The sequence below is a fragment of the Neovison vison genome, chromosome 11 (genome assembly GCF_020171115.1).
Source record: "Neovison vison isolate M4711 chromosome 11, ASM_NN_V1, whole genome shotgun sequence".
Lineage (NCBI taxonomy): Eukaryota > Metazoa > Chordata > Mammalia > Carnivora > Mustelidae > Neogale > Neogale vison.
Window position 1 is genome coordinate 87,727,598 of NC_058101.1, and position 18,262 is coordinate 87,745,859.

Sequence of the window (18,262 nt, forward strand, 5' to 3'; positions counted from 1 at the left end):
AGACATAAATGTGAGGCCTGAGACCATAAAAATCCTACAAGAGAACATAAGCAGTAACTTCTTTGACATCAGCTCTAGCAACTTCTTTCTAGATATATCTCCTGAGGCAAAGGACACAAAAACAAAAATAAACTATTGCGACTACATCAAAATAAAAAGCTTCTGCACAAAAAAGGGAAGCAATCAACAAAAGTAAAAGGCAACCTACGGAATAGGAGAAGATATTTGCAATGACATAGCTGATAAAGAGTTAGTATCCAAAATATATAAAGAACTTACAAACTTAATACCCACAAATCATCAAAAAAAAAAAATGGGCATAAGACATGAATAGACATTTCTCTAAAGACATACAGATGGCCAACAGATAAATGAAAAGATTCTCATCATCACTTATCATCAGGGAAATGCAAATCAAAACCACAGTGAGATTCACCTCATACCTGTCAGAATGGCTAAAACTAAAAAACACAAGAAACAATAGGAGTTGGCATGGATGTGGAGAAAAAGGAACCCTCATCCTGTTGGCAGGAATACAAACTGGTGCAGCCACTGTGGAAAACAGTATAGAGGTTTCTCCAAAAGTTAAAAATAGAATTACCACATGATCCTATTATTCCAGTACTGGGTATTTAGCCAAAGAATACAAAACACTAAATCAAAAAGATACCTGAACCCCTATGTCTATAGCAGCATTATTTACATTAGCCAAGATATGGAAGCAGTTCAAGGACAATGTGGTATGTGTCTCCCTGTGTGTGTGTGTATACAGACACAATGGAATATCATTCAGCCTTGCTGTTTGCAACAATGGATAAAGCTAAAGTATAATACTAAGAGAACTGAGTCAGAGAAAGAAAAATACCATAGGATTTTGTTCATATGTGGAATTTAAGAAATAAAACAAACAAGCAAAGGGGGAAAAAAAGAGACAAATCAAGAAATAGACTCTAAGTGTAGAGAAAAAGCTGATGGTCACCAGATGAGAGGTAGGAGAGGGATGGTGAAATAGATAATGGGGATTAAGGAGTACACTTGTCGTAATGAGCACAGGGTCAGGTATGGAAGGGCTAAATCACCTCATTGTACACCTGAAAACATTATAAATATTGCAAAACCTGAAAAAAAGTTTGGTCAGATAGCCCATTGAAATCAACATATCAAGCCTATACATGTTACTATTCTTCTATTATTTTACCATATATACTACTTATTATGTGTTATTTTCTCAGTATTCTCAAGTCTTTTGGGATTTATTTTTTAACAAAGACCTACATTAAGCTTACTACCTGTCTTTAGTTTCCAGAAAACATATTTATTCCACTTTTTGATATCTAAGATAACTACCCATCTGCTGGTAAATTTCCTGTTCTCTAGGATTCTTACAGACTTTCAACAGTGCCTACATCTGTAAGCAATCTGTATACCAGGGGTTGGACACTTTCAAGTCCATAAGCTTCATGGAGGAGAGGAAAAACATAATCAGAGTGGGTCTTCAGAAAGATTACTCAGCCTGAATTATATCTCACCAACCTCCCCCCAGATTCATATATTTATGCCCTAACTCCTATCACCTCAGAAAATGACTGTATTTGGAGACCAGTCTTCTAGAGAGGTAATTAAGTTAAAGCCAGGTCATTAGAGACAGCCCTAACCCAACCTGAGTAGTGTCTTTTACAAGCCGAACTGTGTGTGTGCACAGAGGGATGACCAAGTGAAGAGGCAGCAAGAAGGGAGCCATCCGCTAACAAAGGATGTCAGAAGACATGGAACCTGCAGACACTTTGATCTTAGGCTTGTAGCCATCAGAACTGTGAGAAAATCGATTTCTATTGCTTGAGCCACCCAGGCCGTGGTATTTTGTTAACAGCAATCCTAGCAGACTCATACAGATGGGATGCATTAGCAGGCAGTTGCAACAGTCAGGGACAGAACAGCTGTGGCAAGGGTGCAGAGACCAGGGTGAATGTAAAAGACATTGTGTAACTGAAACGCATAGGGCTCAAGAAGACGATGTGAGCATTGAGGAAGAAAGACAAAGAGTAAACATTTGCTCCAAGAGATGGGCTGGGCCGGCAAGGAAGATGGTGACACTATTTAAAAATATTGGGCAGCCGAAAAAGGGGGGCAAGTGATTTCAAGGAAAGAGTTGTTTAATTTTAGACACGTTTCTGGATGTGTCTGGTTATAAGTGCTTTCTTGACACGTCTGTTGATCTTGGTCTTTATTTCCTCACATAGCAGATACTAAAAAATTACTAATGGACCAGATTAAAAGAAGTTTAAAATGAAATGGAAGATTAAAATAAAATAGGTCCAACTACATCTGCTTTGCGGGGGGAGGTTGGTTTTTGGTCTTACACCACATGTTCTTAAATAGCAAGCCTATCTCAAATCTACTTGAAAGGAACTAACTCTTAAAACATCCTTTCAGTTTTTCTCTTTACACTTTCTGTATGCCCCAGTTTATTCTGCATTTTAATCTTCCAGACCCTATCTTCAAGGTTCACTCTATTCTTACACAGTATTTACTTTTAATTATTTCCTAGTCTATATTTGTATGTGCCATTTAAGAACCTCTGAATTCTTCAGAAAACAGCCCCTAAATTTTAAGGAATTTTTTTTTTAAGATTTATTTATGGGGCGCCTGGGTGGCTCCATCAGTTTAAGCCTCTGCCTTCAACTCAGGTCATGATCTCAGGGTCCTGGGATCGAGCCCCACATCAGGCCCTCTGCTCAGCAGGGAGCCTGCTTACCTCTCTTTCTCTGCCTGCCTCTCTGCCTACTTGTGATCTCTCTCTCTGTGTCAAATAAATAAATTAAAATCTTTTTTAAAAAAGGTTTTATTTATTTGTGTGTGTGAGAAAGAGAAAGAGAAAGAGAGAGAGCATGAGCAGGCAAAAGAAGAGGGAGAAGCAAACTCCCCACTGAGTAGGAAGATGGACACGGGGCTTGATCCCAGGACCTTAGAATCATGACCAGAGCCAAAGAGACACTTAACTGCCTGGGCCATCTGGCCACCCAAGGAATTGTTTTATATTAAATGATTAATATTTCCTAAACAAAAATAACACAAAGATGGCAAAGACCTTAAGTTTGCGGGACATGGCAAAGCCTCTGGGAAAAGTTTAAATTCTTTTTTTTTTTTAAATTGCTCTTTCTGTTTAAATTTCTGCTACATTGTCTATCTAGAATTCTGACCATGAATCTGTCTTCTAAACACCAAGAAGTCTAGAAGGCATAATTCATTACTTGTTATCACAAAGAGCTCTCTCTTTTTCTTTTTTTTTTTTAAAGATTCTCTTTATTTATTTGACAGAGGGAAACACAGTGAGAGGAGAACACAAGCAGGGGCAAGGGGAGAGGGAGAAGCCAGCTTTCCTCTGAGCAGGGAGCCCAATGCAGGGCTTGATCCCAGGACTCTGGGATCATGACCTAAGTCGAAGGTAGATACCTAAGGACTGAGCCATCCAGGCGCCTTGAAGTCATGTTTTGAAAAGGTAATATCAAACCTTTCTTCTTTTTTTTTTTTCAGTGTTCCAAAATTCATTGTTAATGCACCACACCCAGTGCTCCATGCCCTTAATACGCACCACCAGGCTCACCCAACCTCCCAAACCCTCAGTTTGTTTCTCAGAGTCCACAGTCTCTCAGGGTTTGTCTCCCCCTCCGATTTCACCCAACTCACTTCTCCTCTCCATCTCTCAACATTTTCTGTGTTATTCCTGTGCTCCACAGGTAAGTTAAACCATATAATCGACTTTCTCTGCTTGAGTTATTTCACTCAGCATAATCTCTTCCAGTCCCATCCATGTTGATACAAAAGTTGGGTATTCATCCTTTCTGAAGGAGGCATAATACTCCATAGTGTATATGGACCATATTTTCTTTATCCATTTGTCAGTTGAAGGGCATCTTGGTTCTTTCCACAGTTTGACAACTGTGGCCATTGCTGCTATGAACATTGGGGTAAAGATGGCCCTTCTTTTCACTACACCTGTATCTTTGGCGTAAATACCCAGTAGTGCAACTGCAGGGTCATAAGGTAGCTCCATTTTTAATTTAAGGACTACCCACACTGCACCAACTTGAATTTCCACCAACAGTGTAAGAGGGTTCCCCTTTCTCCACATCCTCTTCAACACTTGTTGGGATCAAGGTCCTGGGATCAAGCCCCATGTACATCTTCTTACTCAGTGGGTAGTCTGCTTCTCCCTCTTCTTTTGCCTGCTCATGCTCTCTCTCTTTCTCTTTCTCACACACACAAATAAATAAAACCTTTTTTAAGGGTTACTGTCTTGTTAATTTTGGCCATTCTAACTGGTGTAAGGTGGTATCTCAATATAGGGTTTTTTAAATTTTTTTATTAAAATATAATGTATTATTAGCCCCAGGGGTACAAGTCTGTGAATCACCAGGTTTACACACTTCACAGCACTTACCATAGCACATACCTTCCCCAATGTCCATAACCCAACCACCCTCTCCCGACGCACCTCCTGCCGGCACCCTCAGTTTGTCTTGTGAGACTAAAAGTCTCTTATGGTTTGTCTCCCTCTCAATCCCATCTCGTTTCATTTATTCTTTTTCTACCCCTCAAACCCCCCATTGTTGCCTCTCAACTTCCTCATATCAGGGAGATCATATAATAACTGTCTTTCTCTGATTGACTTATTTCGCTAAGCACAATATCTTCTAGTTCCAACCACATTGTCACAAATGGCAAGATTTCATTTCTTTTGATGGCTGCATAGTATTCCATAGGGTGTGTGTGTGTGTGTGTGTGTGTGTGTGTGTGTATAAAACCACTTCTTTATTCATTCATCTGTTGATGGACATAGAGGTTCTTTCCATAGTTTGGCTTTTGTGGACATTGCTGTTATAAACATTCAGGTGCATGAGCCCCTTAGGATCACTACATTTGTATCTTTAGGGTAAATACCCAGTAGTGCGATGGCTGGGTAGGGTAGCTCTATTTTCAACTTTTTGAGGAACCTCCATGCTGTTTTCCAGAGTGGTTGCACCAGCTTGCATTCCCACCAACAGTGTAGGAGGATTCCCCTTTCTCTGCATCCTCACCAGCATCTGTTGTTTCCCGACTTGTTAATTTTAGCCATTCTGACTGGTGTGAGGCAGTATCTCATTGTAGTTTTGATTTGTATTTCCCTGATGCCAAGTGATGTGGAGCACTTTTTCATGTGTCTGTTGGCCATCTGGATGTCTTCTTTGCAGAAATGTCTGTTCATGTCCTCTGCCCATTTCATGATTGGATTATTTGTTCTTTAGATGTTGAGTTTGATAAGTTCTTTATAGATTTTGAATACTAGCCCTTTATCTGATATGTCATTTGCAAATATCTTCTCCCATTCTGTCAGTTGTCTTTTGGTTTTGATGACTATTTCCTTTGCTGTGCAGAAGCTTTTGATCTTGATGAAGTCCCGAAAGTTCATTTTCAGTTTTGTATCCCTTGCTTTTGGAAACATATCTTGAAAGAAGTTGTGGTCGGTGTTGAAGAGGTTACTGTTTACATTCTCCTCTAGGATTTTGATGGACTCCTGCCTCACATTAAGGACTTTTATCCATTTCAAGTTTATCTTAGTGTATGGTGCAAGAGAATGGTCAAGTTTCATTCTTCTACACATAGCTGTTCAATTTCCCCAGCACAATTTATTGAAGAGACTGTCTTTTTTCCACTGTATGTTTTTTTACTGCTTTGTCGAAGATTATTTGACCATAGAGTTGAGGGTCCATATCTGGGCTCTCTACCCTGTTCCACTGGTCTATGTGTCTGTTTATGTGTCAGTACCATGCTGTCTTGGTGATTACAGCTTTGCAGTAAAGCTTGAAATCAGGCAATGTGATTTCCCGTTTTTCTTTTTCAACATTTCCTTAGCAATTCGGGGTCTCTTCTGATTCCATACAAATTTTAGGATTGTTTGTTCCAGCTCTTTGAAAAATGCCAGTGAAATTTTGATCGAGATGGCATTGAAAGTATTGATTGCTCTGGGCAATGCAGACGTATTAAAAAGGTTTATTCCTCTGATCCATGAGCATGGGATGGTCTTCTATCTTTTTGTGTCTTCTTCAATTTCTTTCATGAGTGTTCTGTAGTTCCTCAAGTACAGATCCTTTACCTCTTTGGTTAGATTTATTCCCAGGTATCTTATCATTCTTGGTGCTATCATAAATGGAATGGATTCTCTAATTTCCCTTTCTATATTTTCATTGTTAGTGTATAAAAAAGCAACTGATTTCTGTATATTGATGTTGTATCCTGCCACATTACTGAATAGCTGTATGAGTTCTAGTTTGGGGGCAGAATCTTTTGGGTTTTCCATATAAAGGATCAGTCATTTGCAAAGAGAGAGGGTTTGACTTCTTCATTGCCAATTTGAATAGCTTTTATTTCTTTTCATTGTCTGACTGCTGTTGCTAGGACTTCTAGTACTATGTTGAACAACAGTGATGAGAGTGGGCATCCTTGTCATATTCCTGATCTCAGTGGGAAGGTTGTTGGTTTTTCCCCACTGAGAATGATATATGCTGTGGGTTTTTCATAGATAGATTTTATGAGTTTGAGCAATGTTCACTTTATCCCTATACTTTGAAGAGTTTTAATCAGGAATGGATGCTCTATCTTGTCAAATGCTTTTTCTGCATCAATTGAGAGGACCATGTGGTTCTTCTCTCTTCTCTTACTGATTTTTTCTATCACACTGATTGATCTGCAAATGTTGAACCAAACTTGCATCCCGTAGATAAATCCCACCTGGTCATAGTGGATAATCTTTTTAATGTACTGTTGGATCCTATTAGCTAAGATCTTGTAGAGAATATTAGCATCCATATTCATCAGAGATATTCATCTAAAATTCTCCTTTTTTGGTGGGGTCTTTGCCTGGTTTGGGAATCAAGGTAATGCTGACTTCATAAAAAGAGTCTGGAAGTTTTCCGTTTCTATTTTTTGAAACAGCTTCAGAAAAATAGGTATTATTTCTTCTTTGAATGTTTGGTAGAATTCTCCAGGGAATCCATTAGGTCCTGGGCTCTTGTTTTTTTGGGAAGCAAAACTTTATTCTTATCTATAAATGAGGTTAATAACACTTGTGCTTCATAATCTTGTAATCAAGATTAAACACATTATTTGTACAGCTGACATACAGCATATTCTCAAGAATTTCATTCATTCATTCATTCAAAAAATACTCCATAAGTACCAAGGTCCTAGGAATATAGAAGTGAAGGCCAAACAACTGGCCTCTCCTCTACTGCCTGGTCCAGAGACTTTGCCAATGACATGGAAATCTCCCCAGGCACCTGGCCAACATTGGACAGATCCCATGAATACTTTGCGGCTTTAATACCCACCATACAAAATAATCTATGCCTCACTTTTCCAACTGTGTAACAGCCAAAAGAGTTGCTGTAATTCATTATTTTTAAATCTAAAACTTACTGTATATATCTTATTTATAGTATCTCTATTAAACCAGTTAGAAAGACTATCTTCCCAATTTTACTTGCATTATATTCCCATTACTAAATTATTCAGTTTAGAGTAATATAAAAATGTAAGTATGTAAAAAGAACTTCTAAAACTTGGAAACACACTCAAAATAGAGTATTTTATTTCTTTTTTCACATAACTTTTTGGACAAATGCCCTATCCCCAAAGAAGATAAGGGAATAAGGTTAATTAATCTTACATTTGAACATTAGTGACTAAATTGGACCTGAAAAAGGCTCTTCAAACTTGTTTCTAATAAGAAGTAACAAAAGAGGACCAAACATTTTAAATGCAAGATTATACCATCCCAGAATCATAATTTCCAAGATTAAAGAGACCTTCTCTCCTTGAGTCCCCATCCAAATAACCATGAAGCCAGTAAGTAAATGGCACAGCCCCCCCAACACACATACACCATCTTCAAATGAGTCAACTCTAGAAAACAGCTATGAGAAGAAAGGTCAAATTACACAGGAGAATGAAAAAAAAAAATCTAGGCAAGAAAACTAATATAATCAATTAATAGATTAGAAAGAGAGAGTGAGAGACTGGAGGTGTTAGATTAAAAGATACATGTTATTAAGCAGTAAATTAACTTTATTTCTAATTCAAGACAAAGACTGTTCATCAAGTGATACATTTCAAAAAGCCATTTTTAAATGGAAGTATTATTTGATGTTGTTACCCTCTTCCATTTTCCACTTCCAGAATGACCACTGAAAAACCTATGAATTGTTTTCTGTTTGTAAAATGATTCAGCTTAGAAAGGAGTAGAATAAGACTGGTCATTCAGCAATTTCTCCCACCCACCCTTACAGACATCACATCACAAAGACTATGACTCATTTTGTCATACAATTTGTATCCTTTTAAGAGCTTTAAGATTGTGGTGATGAATTTTGGCTCTTAATTCTGAATATTAGGATTTAACTATTTGCCAAGAAGTTCCCTCACAGCCAAAAAGGATACTAGCAATGGTACCAGATATTTCTTAATCCTAATTTATAAAATGATTCACTGGTTTTGGCTTGAGAGAGAGCTTTAAGGATTAAAGTGTCTGATTCAAGTATGAACTGTCAGATCAGTAATCCTTATTTAGAGGATTAGAACTAGTTCTGGAATTGGTGAAGGATGTTAATGTTATTCAACAGCTGAAAAGAAAACTTTCCACCATAAAAAGTAATCCCAAATGATTATGTTTTACCTTTAGTACTTCTTTTGATAATGTGATATGTGTCTGAAGAAAGAACTACAGTGATAGGGCATTCAATTTATCCTCTTTACATGCCTCATACTTTAGTATTTATGTTTATTTACTTAAAGTTCTAGCTTGTTCTACAAATGTTGTTTGAACCTCTTCCTAGGCTTCAGCCTGGTCATTCATTCAGCAAATGGAGCCAAAAGGATCTGGGATGAGTCAGTTCAGTCTCAGACCCTCAGACAAGAAAAGAGAATAAGAGATTGCTAGGTAATGTTCGGATTAAAAAAAAAAAATCCTTCTCAACTAGGAATTTCCAGTAACATTAGGGAACATGAAATTAAAACACATCTAACCTATTAGAAACATACGGGAAAAGAAAGATGGTCCAGGGTGATATGAAGGAAATGTAACTTAAAGCATGATTCGGACTAGGATAAGGTAAAATGATTGAGAGGACTTTCCATCTCAAGTAAACAGCGGATTAAAACGAAGAGGAGGAAGATGTGAGAAGGTCAGAATGGAAGTGAGAACACTCAGCTCATCTGTCAGGTACATGCAGAATTTAACAAACACTCTTTGAGTGGCCGCTGTGCATGAGGTCAGATAAAAAATAATCCATCCCAGTTTTTGTCTGCAAGGAGCTCAGTCCCACTGCCGGACAGAAACACATCAACCATGTCTGACAACAGAAATCATTAGGTTCTGCAGCAGAATATGTACCAAGCACTGTGGTGAAAACAGAGATCCAAACAATTCTACCTTGGACAGACTTTCACAAAAGAGAAGATTGATGAGCTAAAGTCTTAAAAGACTTAAAAGAAGAGAAAGGTGGGAACGGAAAGAGTGTGTATGAGAGGAATTGATAAGAAAAAGGATTTTCCAAAAACAAGCTCACATGAGGAAAGGCCAATCACTTTCACAGTGACGGCCTGTCAGATGAGAGACGTCAACAGCATCAGGAGAGTATGGATGGTAAATATTTGGAAATAAGATTGAGCAGGTAGATCACATGTGAAAAGGGAAGTCAGGTAGGGTCTGGTTGTAGGTAAGTAAAGGGCAGGGGAAATCAAAACACAGGGCAAGGGGCGCCTGGGTGGCTCAGTGGATTAAGCCGCTGCCTTCGGCTCAGGTCATGATCCCAGGGTCCTGGGATCAAGCCCCGCATCAGGCTCTCTGCTCTGTGGGAAGCCTGCTTCCTCCTCTCTCTCTGCCTGCCTCTTGCCAACTTCTGATCTCTGTCTGTCAAATAGATAAATAGAATAAATCTTTAAAAAAAAAAAAAAAAAGACAGGGCAAAGAAAAATCACTAAGGCAGGGAAGCCTCTGAGGCATCTAGCTTTGAAGACTAGAAGAATAATTTTCCTACAAATAGAAGTTTGGTAGAAAGGGATATAAGTTTGAGAAAAAGATGTTAAGTTCTTTTTTACACATTTTGAGTTGAGACTATGACTATGGCAGTTTATCTGTCCTTCAGAGGGCAACACAGTCTTAACACAGAGATGGGAAATCGGGGACTGAGATAGAGACTACCAATGATCTGCTGGAGAAATGGGAGTACTCAGAAAGAAGAGCAGAGGGCCCAAAACAGAGCCTTGGGGAATATGATAACAAAAGAGCAAAAATAGGAGAACCCACAACAAGGGACCATTGGATGGGTGAGAAAACCAGGTTGATGGGGTGTAAGAGAAGCCAAAGAATTCTCAAGAAGACAGAGGCAGGGAATAATATCAAGTGCCGAATTGTAGGGCATCAAGTATCAAGCATCAAGTAGGGTGACAAATTGGATAAGGCCACATGATTTAAGTGAAAGGCTGCTGGCCCACAATGATTAAACAGAATTCCAGGGGGCAGGATCCATAGTTAAAAAGATAAAAGAAGATGAACTAGAAGAAGAGAGCACAGGATTCCAGGATATTGGCCTCAAAAGAATGAACAAACAATGCACAGCACACCCAAGAAATGTTATGTACCACAGAGTACATGATAAAAATCCAAATACTTTTTGAAGAAAACAGAATTACTAACAAGTTTAAACTATTAATCCCAAAAAATGATTTAACTTTCTATAGAGATTACTCTAAGAAAGCCTAAGAGCAAGCCAAGAGAGCAAGAAACCTTACTAAGCTTTCTACAGCACATGGCCCATGAGTAGTTACTACACAGGGTTGGGTGGTCCACACAAAATGTTTTCTTGGCCACTGACAATTAGTAAGCACTCCCTGAGGAAAAGATCCTAAGCCTTTATAATGCTTATTTATATGGAGACTTCATGGTTCCTACCCTAAGGTGCCAGCATCTTCTCAAAGTGCCTAAATTATAAACAGAGAACAATGTACTCAGAGAATGAGCCAGATCATTACCACTCTGTACAAATTTCCTTTAAGGAAAAAAACCACAAACATTTCTTTCTTGACTCATTTTATTGCTTAATTATAAATTTCACCTGCAAATTAATGTATAGCTTAATTTAAATAATTAAATAGGGACAGCTGGATGGCTCAGATGGTTAAGTGTCTTTGGCTCAGGTCATGATCCTACAGTCTTGGGATTGAGCCCTGCATGGGGCTCCTTGCTCAGCAGGGAGCCTGCCTCTCCCTCTCCCATTCCCCCTACTTGTGCTCTCTCACTCTGTCAGAGAAGTAAATTAACTAAATTAATTAATTAATTAAATTATAAATTAAATAGGAAAATTCCTTTCAACAGCTCAATTATACGAGGAACTTCCTCCTCATTTTTATCATCTCTGAAATACCTTAAAAATCTGGAAAACTTTCACTTCGGGATTCTGTAGAATAATTCCATTTAGAAGGTAAGTTAATATGGGGAAATAAGTAGCCCTTTGAAAATAAAAACACATGCATACACCACAGATTTCTGCAAATGAATAAGCAAGCATTAAACATACACTGGTCAATTGAAAAGTCACCTTGCCCAGGAAGAGTGACAGAGAACAGCTGGGATGAGACATAAATTAAACACTGAATATTGGCTGTCTGTTGCCTCCAGGTCCTCCAAATTTCTTCAAACTAAAAATATCCTACAGGAATTTAAAATGGGACTAGTCTGGCTTCTAAGAACCAGTCTATGGCTCAAGGGGTGAGGTTTTCTGGGAGTCACCACTCTTAGCCCTCGCCTAAATTTCTGGGGCTATAAATAACCTAGCTCAGAGGAGGAGTATTATAGCAAAAGAGAACACAATAGTGAATCTAACAATAGATACAACAAGAAAACACTGAAAATCATGCTGCCACAACCGCATTTCTTAATGACATAATCTTCCAAATGATTTTGAAAACAATCAAGCATTAAATATTTGTTGAGCATTGAGAGCATTTACGAGACTGGATCTCGGATTTCAGAGTGCAAAAAATGACCAGCTCAAAACCAAGCAGAACAAAATACATTTTCTTGGATAGAATACAGTCATAGGGTTGAAGTTTTTGCCCTGAATGTGCTGATTTGCCTTGTTCCAGTTCATGTCTTTGACTCTTACCCCAGACCAGCCTTCTAACAGATGTATGCTACAGGACAAAGGGGCCCAAGCAGGGTGTTTGGAAAATCAACAAACACTGGAATTTGGAAAAACAAGCAAAGGCTATGGCACATGTGTAGTGATTATTCTGTTGTACAGGCATCTTTGGGTTGAAAAACAACAGTTTCAATGATGTGAGACTCAAAACTTACCTCTTTCGGTATCACAGATGGTGATTTCTAAGAATCAATGCATGGATGAATAAAGTCAATTTTATAACATATAAAGAATCATTTGTGTCTCATTTATTGTATCTGTAATATTTTATTTTCAAATTAAACTTAAAAATCATGGCCATCCATTTAAAATAGTATCATAAATCTAAGTGAGAATACTTAGAACCCCATTGTTACACCATCGTCAAAGTCTAATTATGTAAGGGCCATTTTATAAATACAAGGAGAGCCCTTAGGGTGTGTCACAGGGGATACTGCCTTTTCTACACTGAAGTCACTTGGCATCAAACTCTTCTTAAAAGGCTTCTAAGGTGTGGTAATATCTATGACTCATGAATTGTCCTTTCATTGCTCTACCAATTACATGATTGCCATGATTAAATGAGCTATTAGATTCTTACTTCATTTGTGTACTGCGTGTAAATAGCATTACAGTAAATATTGTGCTTAATAAGGCAAATTAGTGGGATCCACTTGCCAGATAATACCAAAAGAGATGGTAGGAAAGAGTCTAGTATCACTGCATCAATGGTGCCATTTACATAAAGAGAGGGAAGAAAGGTGACTTTATCCAATATCCCAGGAATACATCTAGAAGCAACCTATGAACTAGTGAAGAACTCCACTACACAGCGGGGCTGGCTTGGCCAGTGCTAAGAAAGGAAGCCCACAAAGGGGGGCCCTAGAAGGGGCTCTGGAGACTGAATGGAAGAGTGCAGTGAGGCTGGGGGAGGGCAGGAAGACAAGGCAAGGGACCAGGTGGGTAAGAAGCTCACTCAGGATGATCACCGGGGAAACTAGCTGAGGAACTCAAGTCATCAGTAACTGTTCTGAACCTCAATCCTCTCTTCTATAAAACAAGATCAGTGAACTACAAGGTCTGACGCCTCCCTCTGAATTTCACAAGCCCTTGTTTTTATGACTGGAATTGCACGGAATACGTGCCGTGGCAAAGGGCATGGGTGTAAGGCAGGCCAGGATCCCATCCCTGCTCCACACAGGAGTGGGCCTGTGTGTCTCTGCCTCTCCAAGTCTCGGTGTTCTCTAGGCCTGGAAGCAGAGAAGTACAGCAAACAGGCCGCCACCTCCTAGGATAAGCCCAAGGGTAGAAACGGCCCAGCTAACTACCGCCATTTTTTTTCCCCAAATAAGAGCATCTGGAACATATTTAATGCTAAAATCTCCATAAGCAGCATACATTTCACTCACTGCTCTCCAGCACAGGGTGTATGTACGTGCTCCTTGGGATAAAATGTTCTCTCTTCCTAAGTTTTTACATCACAACTTTAGAGTATATACTTAATGTTCCACAATCCCATAGGTGTTTGAAGAGGCCAATCAAAACATCCAGGATACCAAAAGGAAGCCGGGTGAGCAGCACACATGCTGGAGAAATATAGACTCTGTTATCACATCTTGCCTTTATCAAAACCCTCATGTCGAATGAAAGTTACTCCAGGACTATGAGAAACGTGCAGGAAAATCAGCCCTTTCGAGTGAAAACAACACAGGAGGATACCCAGGTGTGAAGCAAAAGTGACCTTCAACAACACTGAGAAGGAGGAAAACTCGTGTTCAGTCATCTCCTCCCTCCCTTTTCCTTTCTGCCTCTGCCCGCTGCCCCACACCTCCCTGCCTTGTCTCCCCTTTAGCACCTGAGCCACATCCCCCATACCTAACTGGCACGTCACATTTATACAAACCCTCCTTAAATTCCAGTCCTACTCAGGTATGGGGAAGAAATTAAACTCACAATTTAACTCACGCTAAATGTTAACATCTGATAATGACTGAACTCTTCTTTTTAAAGCTATTTGCATTTTAGAAGACATCTGGGCAGAAAATTCTAATTCCAAAGTAATTGGCAAAATCGGAGATTTTCAGGTCAACTGGACAAAACTGTTTAAGGAATGAGACCCTGGGTTTTTCAACTTTTCAAGTACGTCTGCATATCTGAGCCATAATTCAATAGGAAACTGTGGCGACCATTAACTCTGCTTTCCTTTCTCCATGTTTTCTGGTCAGTCTTGTTTGTTTAGGTAATGGAGGAGACGTGGTTGGGAAAATATTGTTATATCATGTTCATAATCATTTTTTTCTTGTATCTTTCCCATCGGTCTTGTCTTGGTTTGGTCAGCTATCAGTACATCTTTGACATGCCAGAAAAATATACTGCACTTAAACTTATTTCCAGGTTGTGCTACACTGAAGTGGTCTAAATTCGTCATTTTAGGTTTTTATTTCTCTGTCTATTGCCTGGTAAAAGGTGATTTTAAAAAAATCCGTACCTAAGTTGAGAAGCAACATGGGGAGTTTGGGGGGTGGGGTAGGAAAGGAATAAATGAAACAAGATGGGATCGAGAGGGAAACAAACCATAAGAAACTCTTAATCTCACAAAACAGAGGGTTGGGGAGGTTGGTAAGGAAAGAGTGGTTGAGTTATGGACATTGGGGAGGGTATGTGCTATGGTGAGTGCTGTGAAGTGTGGAAGCCTGATGATTCACAGACCTGTACCCCTAGGGCTAATAATACATTATATGTGAATAAAAAAATTTTAAATGTAAAAAGTAAATTAAAAAAAAAATCCGTACCTTCCACAAATCTGGATGAGTATTCTACTCTTCAGTTTCAACATGCTGTTTTTAGCTTGCTGTCAAGTTGGCAGGATTCTCAACCTTAGCACTATAAACATTTGGGGTCAGAAAATATTTTGCTGGGGATAATGGAGGTATCCTGTGCACTGTAGGACAGTTAACAGCATCTGTGGCCGCTACCTACTAGGTACTAGTAGCAGCATTCCAAATATGAACCAAAAATGTCTTCAGGCCTTGCCAAATGTTGAGGGTGGCGTGCAGGAGCAAAGTCACCCCCCCCCCTTTTGAGAACCAGTGAGTTAAATAAGATTATGAAAAATTCATAGGTGGGAAGAAAAAGTTAACAGCTGTTATTACAAGGGCAATAGTATGCTATGCAATTCAGAATTATCCTAACTCACTATCCTCTACATAGTTTTATTCTAAAAGAAAGAATATCAAAAGCTTCAAGGAAAAATTAATATAGTGTCTTTAAAAAAAAAAAAAAGGCATAGGGGAAGCCCCAATATGAACCTAATCTGGTGGAGAGTTCTGTCTTTTAGTCATAGAGCATGCTCCTTTATCATTACGAACAGTTTGCGCTACTAGAAAAGAACAAAATTACTTGGGACATACATGCACCTGACCCTAACCAGCTGTGCTGGCCTAACAGAAAAATGCAAAACAAACTTCAAGCACAAAGTTTAAAACTTAATTTTGGGGATGCCTGGGTGGCTCAGTGGGTTAAGCCTCTGCCTTCAACTCAGGTCATGATCTCAGGAGCCTGGGATCAAGCCGCACACCTACATTAGGCTCCATGCTCAGTGGGGAGCCTGCTTCTCTCTCTGCCTGCTGCTCCCTCTGCTTGTGCTCTCTCTCTCTCTCACTTGGACAAATAAATAAAATCTTTAAAAAAATGAAAACAAAACTTGATTTTGTGAAACCTATTCAAGTTACTAAAATAGAGAAACAGCACTAACCCATATATATTGGGTTACAAGTACCTTTGCAGTTTTACTGGATAATGTGATTGATAAAATTTTAAAATTACATCAGACCCCCCAAAAATTAAAGAGCTGCATCTTTTGCTGGTTGCTATTTTGAAATCAATAAAGACCCAATATAAAAAGCACATTACCCATTCATCAACCCAGGTTTGGTGACAAAGCTTTGGCCTCTTCCTGTGTCACCTCACAGGTGTGAATGACGTTCTGGACTCAAACTCAGGAGACAAGGTTCAGCAATTTGTTATACACCCCCACCCCGGGGGATTCTAATGCACCCCTCAAGCTTGAGAACCAATGACTGTAGGCCAGCGTTATTTCTATAACCACTAATAGATTATTTTTTACTGAACACAAAAGTGTACACTAATGAAATGAGACCTCCCAGCTCTGTATATAAACTCTCATTTGAGCATCAAACCTGATGCAAGATAGACATTGCCCTCACTTTAAATCTGAGGAAACAGGCTCAAGGTCCCAAAGCTAACAATTGCAGGCGGGTGATTAAAGCTTTTGCGGTTCTCGTCACTATTAAAACAGAAGTGTGTCGCACTTTATTAACAAAGTCCATATCTATTGCTCTGAAAGCTTTCGGCAATTAAGAAAAAATTAGAAATAGATGGGTGAGAGCAGTGTGCCAGCTGGCTCGAATCCTACCAAATCGGAGTTTAAGGGCACAACCCTGGGAAGGTATTTTTCCAAAAAAGAACACTTAATTCAAGTTTGGTCCCTCTGTCTCCGTCAGTGGGGCTGCGCGCCCCCAACACAGAAGGGGTTGGAACTTCAGGGTGGGACCCGGACGGCATCTCAGCGAGCCCGCTCACCTCTCCGCCGCCGGGCATCCCCTAAGCAACAGGTAGCGCGAAGGCCAGGCCCAGGCACCCTGCGGCTCTGGGCCCAGGGGACTGGTTTACCAGGGGAAACTGGCACACTCCGAAGCCCCGGGAAGTGTCTAACCCGACACCGCAGCTCCGGGGAGGTGGGGGCAAGTGGTGAACCCGAAACCTCTGAGGGCTGCGCGGAAAGAAACCACAGGTCCCACTGAGGTCAGAGTGACGAGAAGGAAGAAGCTGGAATGAAGGGGCGGGGGAGAGAACCCCAGGAGATGGAGATGGGATGGGGGAGGAAGAGCGGGCCAGCACTCACTGTGAGGATCGCTCTTCTCCCGGACCCCGTCCACTCTGCCATCCGGCTGGATGCGCAGGAAGAAGCCCCCGTTTTTGCAGTACAGCCGCTTGGGGTCCTTGAAGTGGCCGGGCGGGAAGGCGCCGCTACCGCCGTCCTCCGGCTGGGCGGGCAGCGTGGTGATGCTCCCGGCTGCCATGGCCCCGCCGGCGCTCTGCCGGGGTGCCCGCGCCCCTGGAGCCGCGCGGGGAGCCGCCGACCCCCGGCCCCGGCCCCCGACCCGGTCCGGGGCACGGCCACGGCCCCGGCCCCCCAGCCTCCCGCCCGGCAGCGCGCGGCCGCGCCCGCGGGCCCCCAGCCTGGAGCCGCTCCGCCGCTTCCCTCTCCCGCTGCCCTAGAGCGCGGGGCGCCGCGGGGCTCGGGAGCTGGGGTTTAGGGCTGGGTGTCTCCGCGGCCGCCGCTCTCGGGAGGGCCGCCTGCCGTAGCTGCAGCGCCCGGGACCCGGCAGCAACCGCGGTACCGCGTCGGCTGGTCTGGCACCGGCCGGGCCGCGGCGTCACCTCTTCTACATCTCCACCCCCGAACTCCCACCCCCCCACACACACGCCCCCGGCCCTCCTCCCTTCCTGCGCGCCGCCCCCTACTCGCTGCGGGCTTTCTGGGGCCGGCCTCTGGGTCGGGAGCTTTGGCCTCAGCACGCAAGCGCGCGACATCTGTCCGAGGGGGAGCCCGGACGCACCCGGGGGCGGGGGAGGTGCGAAGGGCGTGCGGGGAGGCGACCGCAGAGGCCTCTGCAGCTCTAGGGGCTCGACACCAGCGAAGCCCCTCAGAAGTCGCCCCAGCCCAGCCCTGCGCCACCCAAGCCACATTTAGTCTTCCTCCACACGGCAGAGCTTTTGCTGTGCAACCAGCCGTGACTCAACTTTTAAACGTTTTAAATGCAACTTTCTCCCCCATTCTTTTTCCTTGTCAGCGTTTCAAAGCGAAGAAACTCTTTCCACCCCAAGAAGTAAAGGAATCGGAAATGAGGGAGGATTCCGTGTCAGAATAAGTTCTGAACGCCCCAAAAATAAGTTCTGAAGAGGGGCATGCGTGGAGCACAAACCGTTAAACTTGAAGGCAGAGGCTGAAATCATTGACTAAC

At 41.5% G+C, this 18,262-nt stretch overlaps 1 protein-coding gene across 1 annotated transcript in view; it reads right to left on the bottom strand.

The window, feature by feature from the left end:
- FGF2 (fibroblast growth factor 2) overlaps window positions 1-17,987 on the bottom strand; it is a 61,379-nt gene extending 43,392 nt beyond the window's left edge. Inside the window, 3 exon segments of the mRNA XM_044225958.1 lie at window positions 17,140-17,578; window positions 17,580-17,702; window positions 17,763-17,987. Coding sequence (XP_044081893.1) covers window positions 17,140-17,578; window positions 17,580-17,702; window positions 17,763-17,987 — 787 coding nt within the window.
- Window positions 17,988-18,262: the final 275 nt, after the last annotated feature.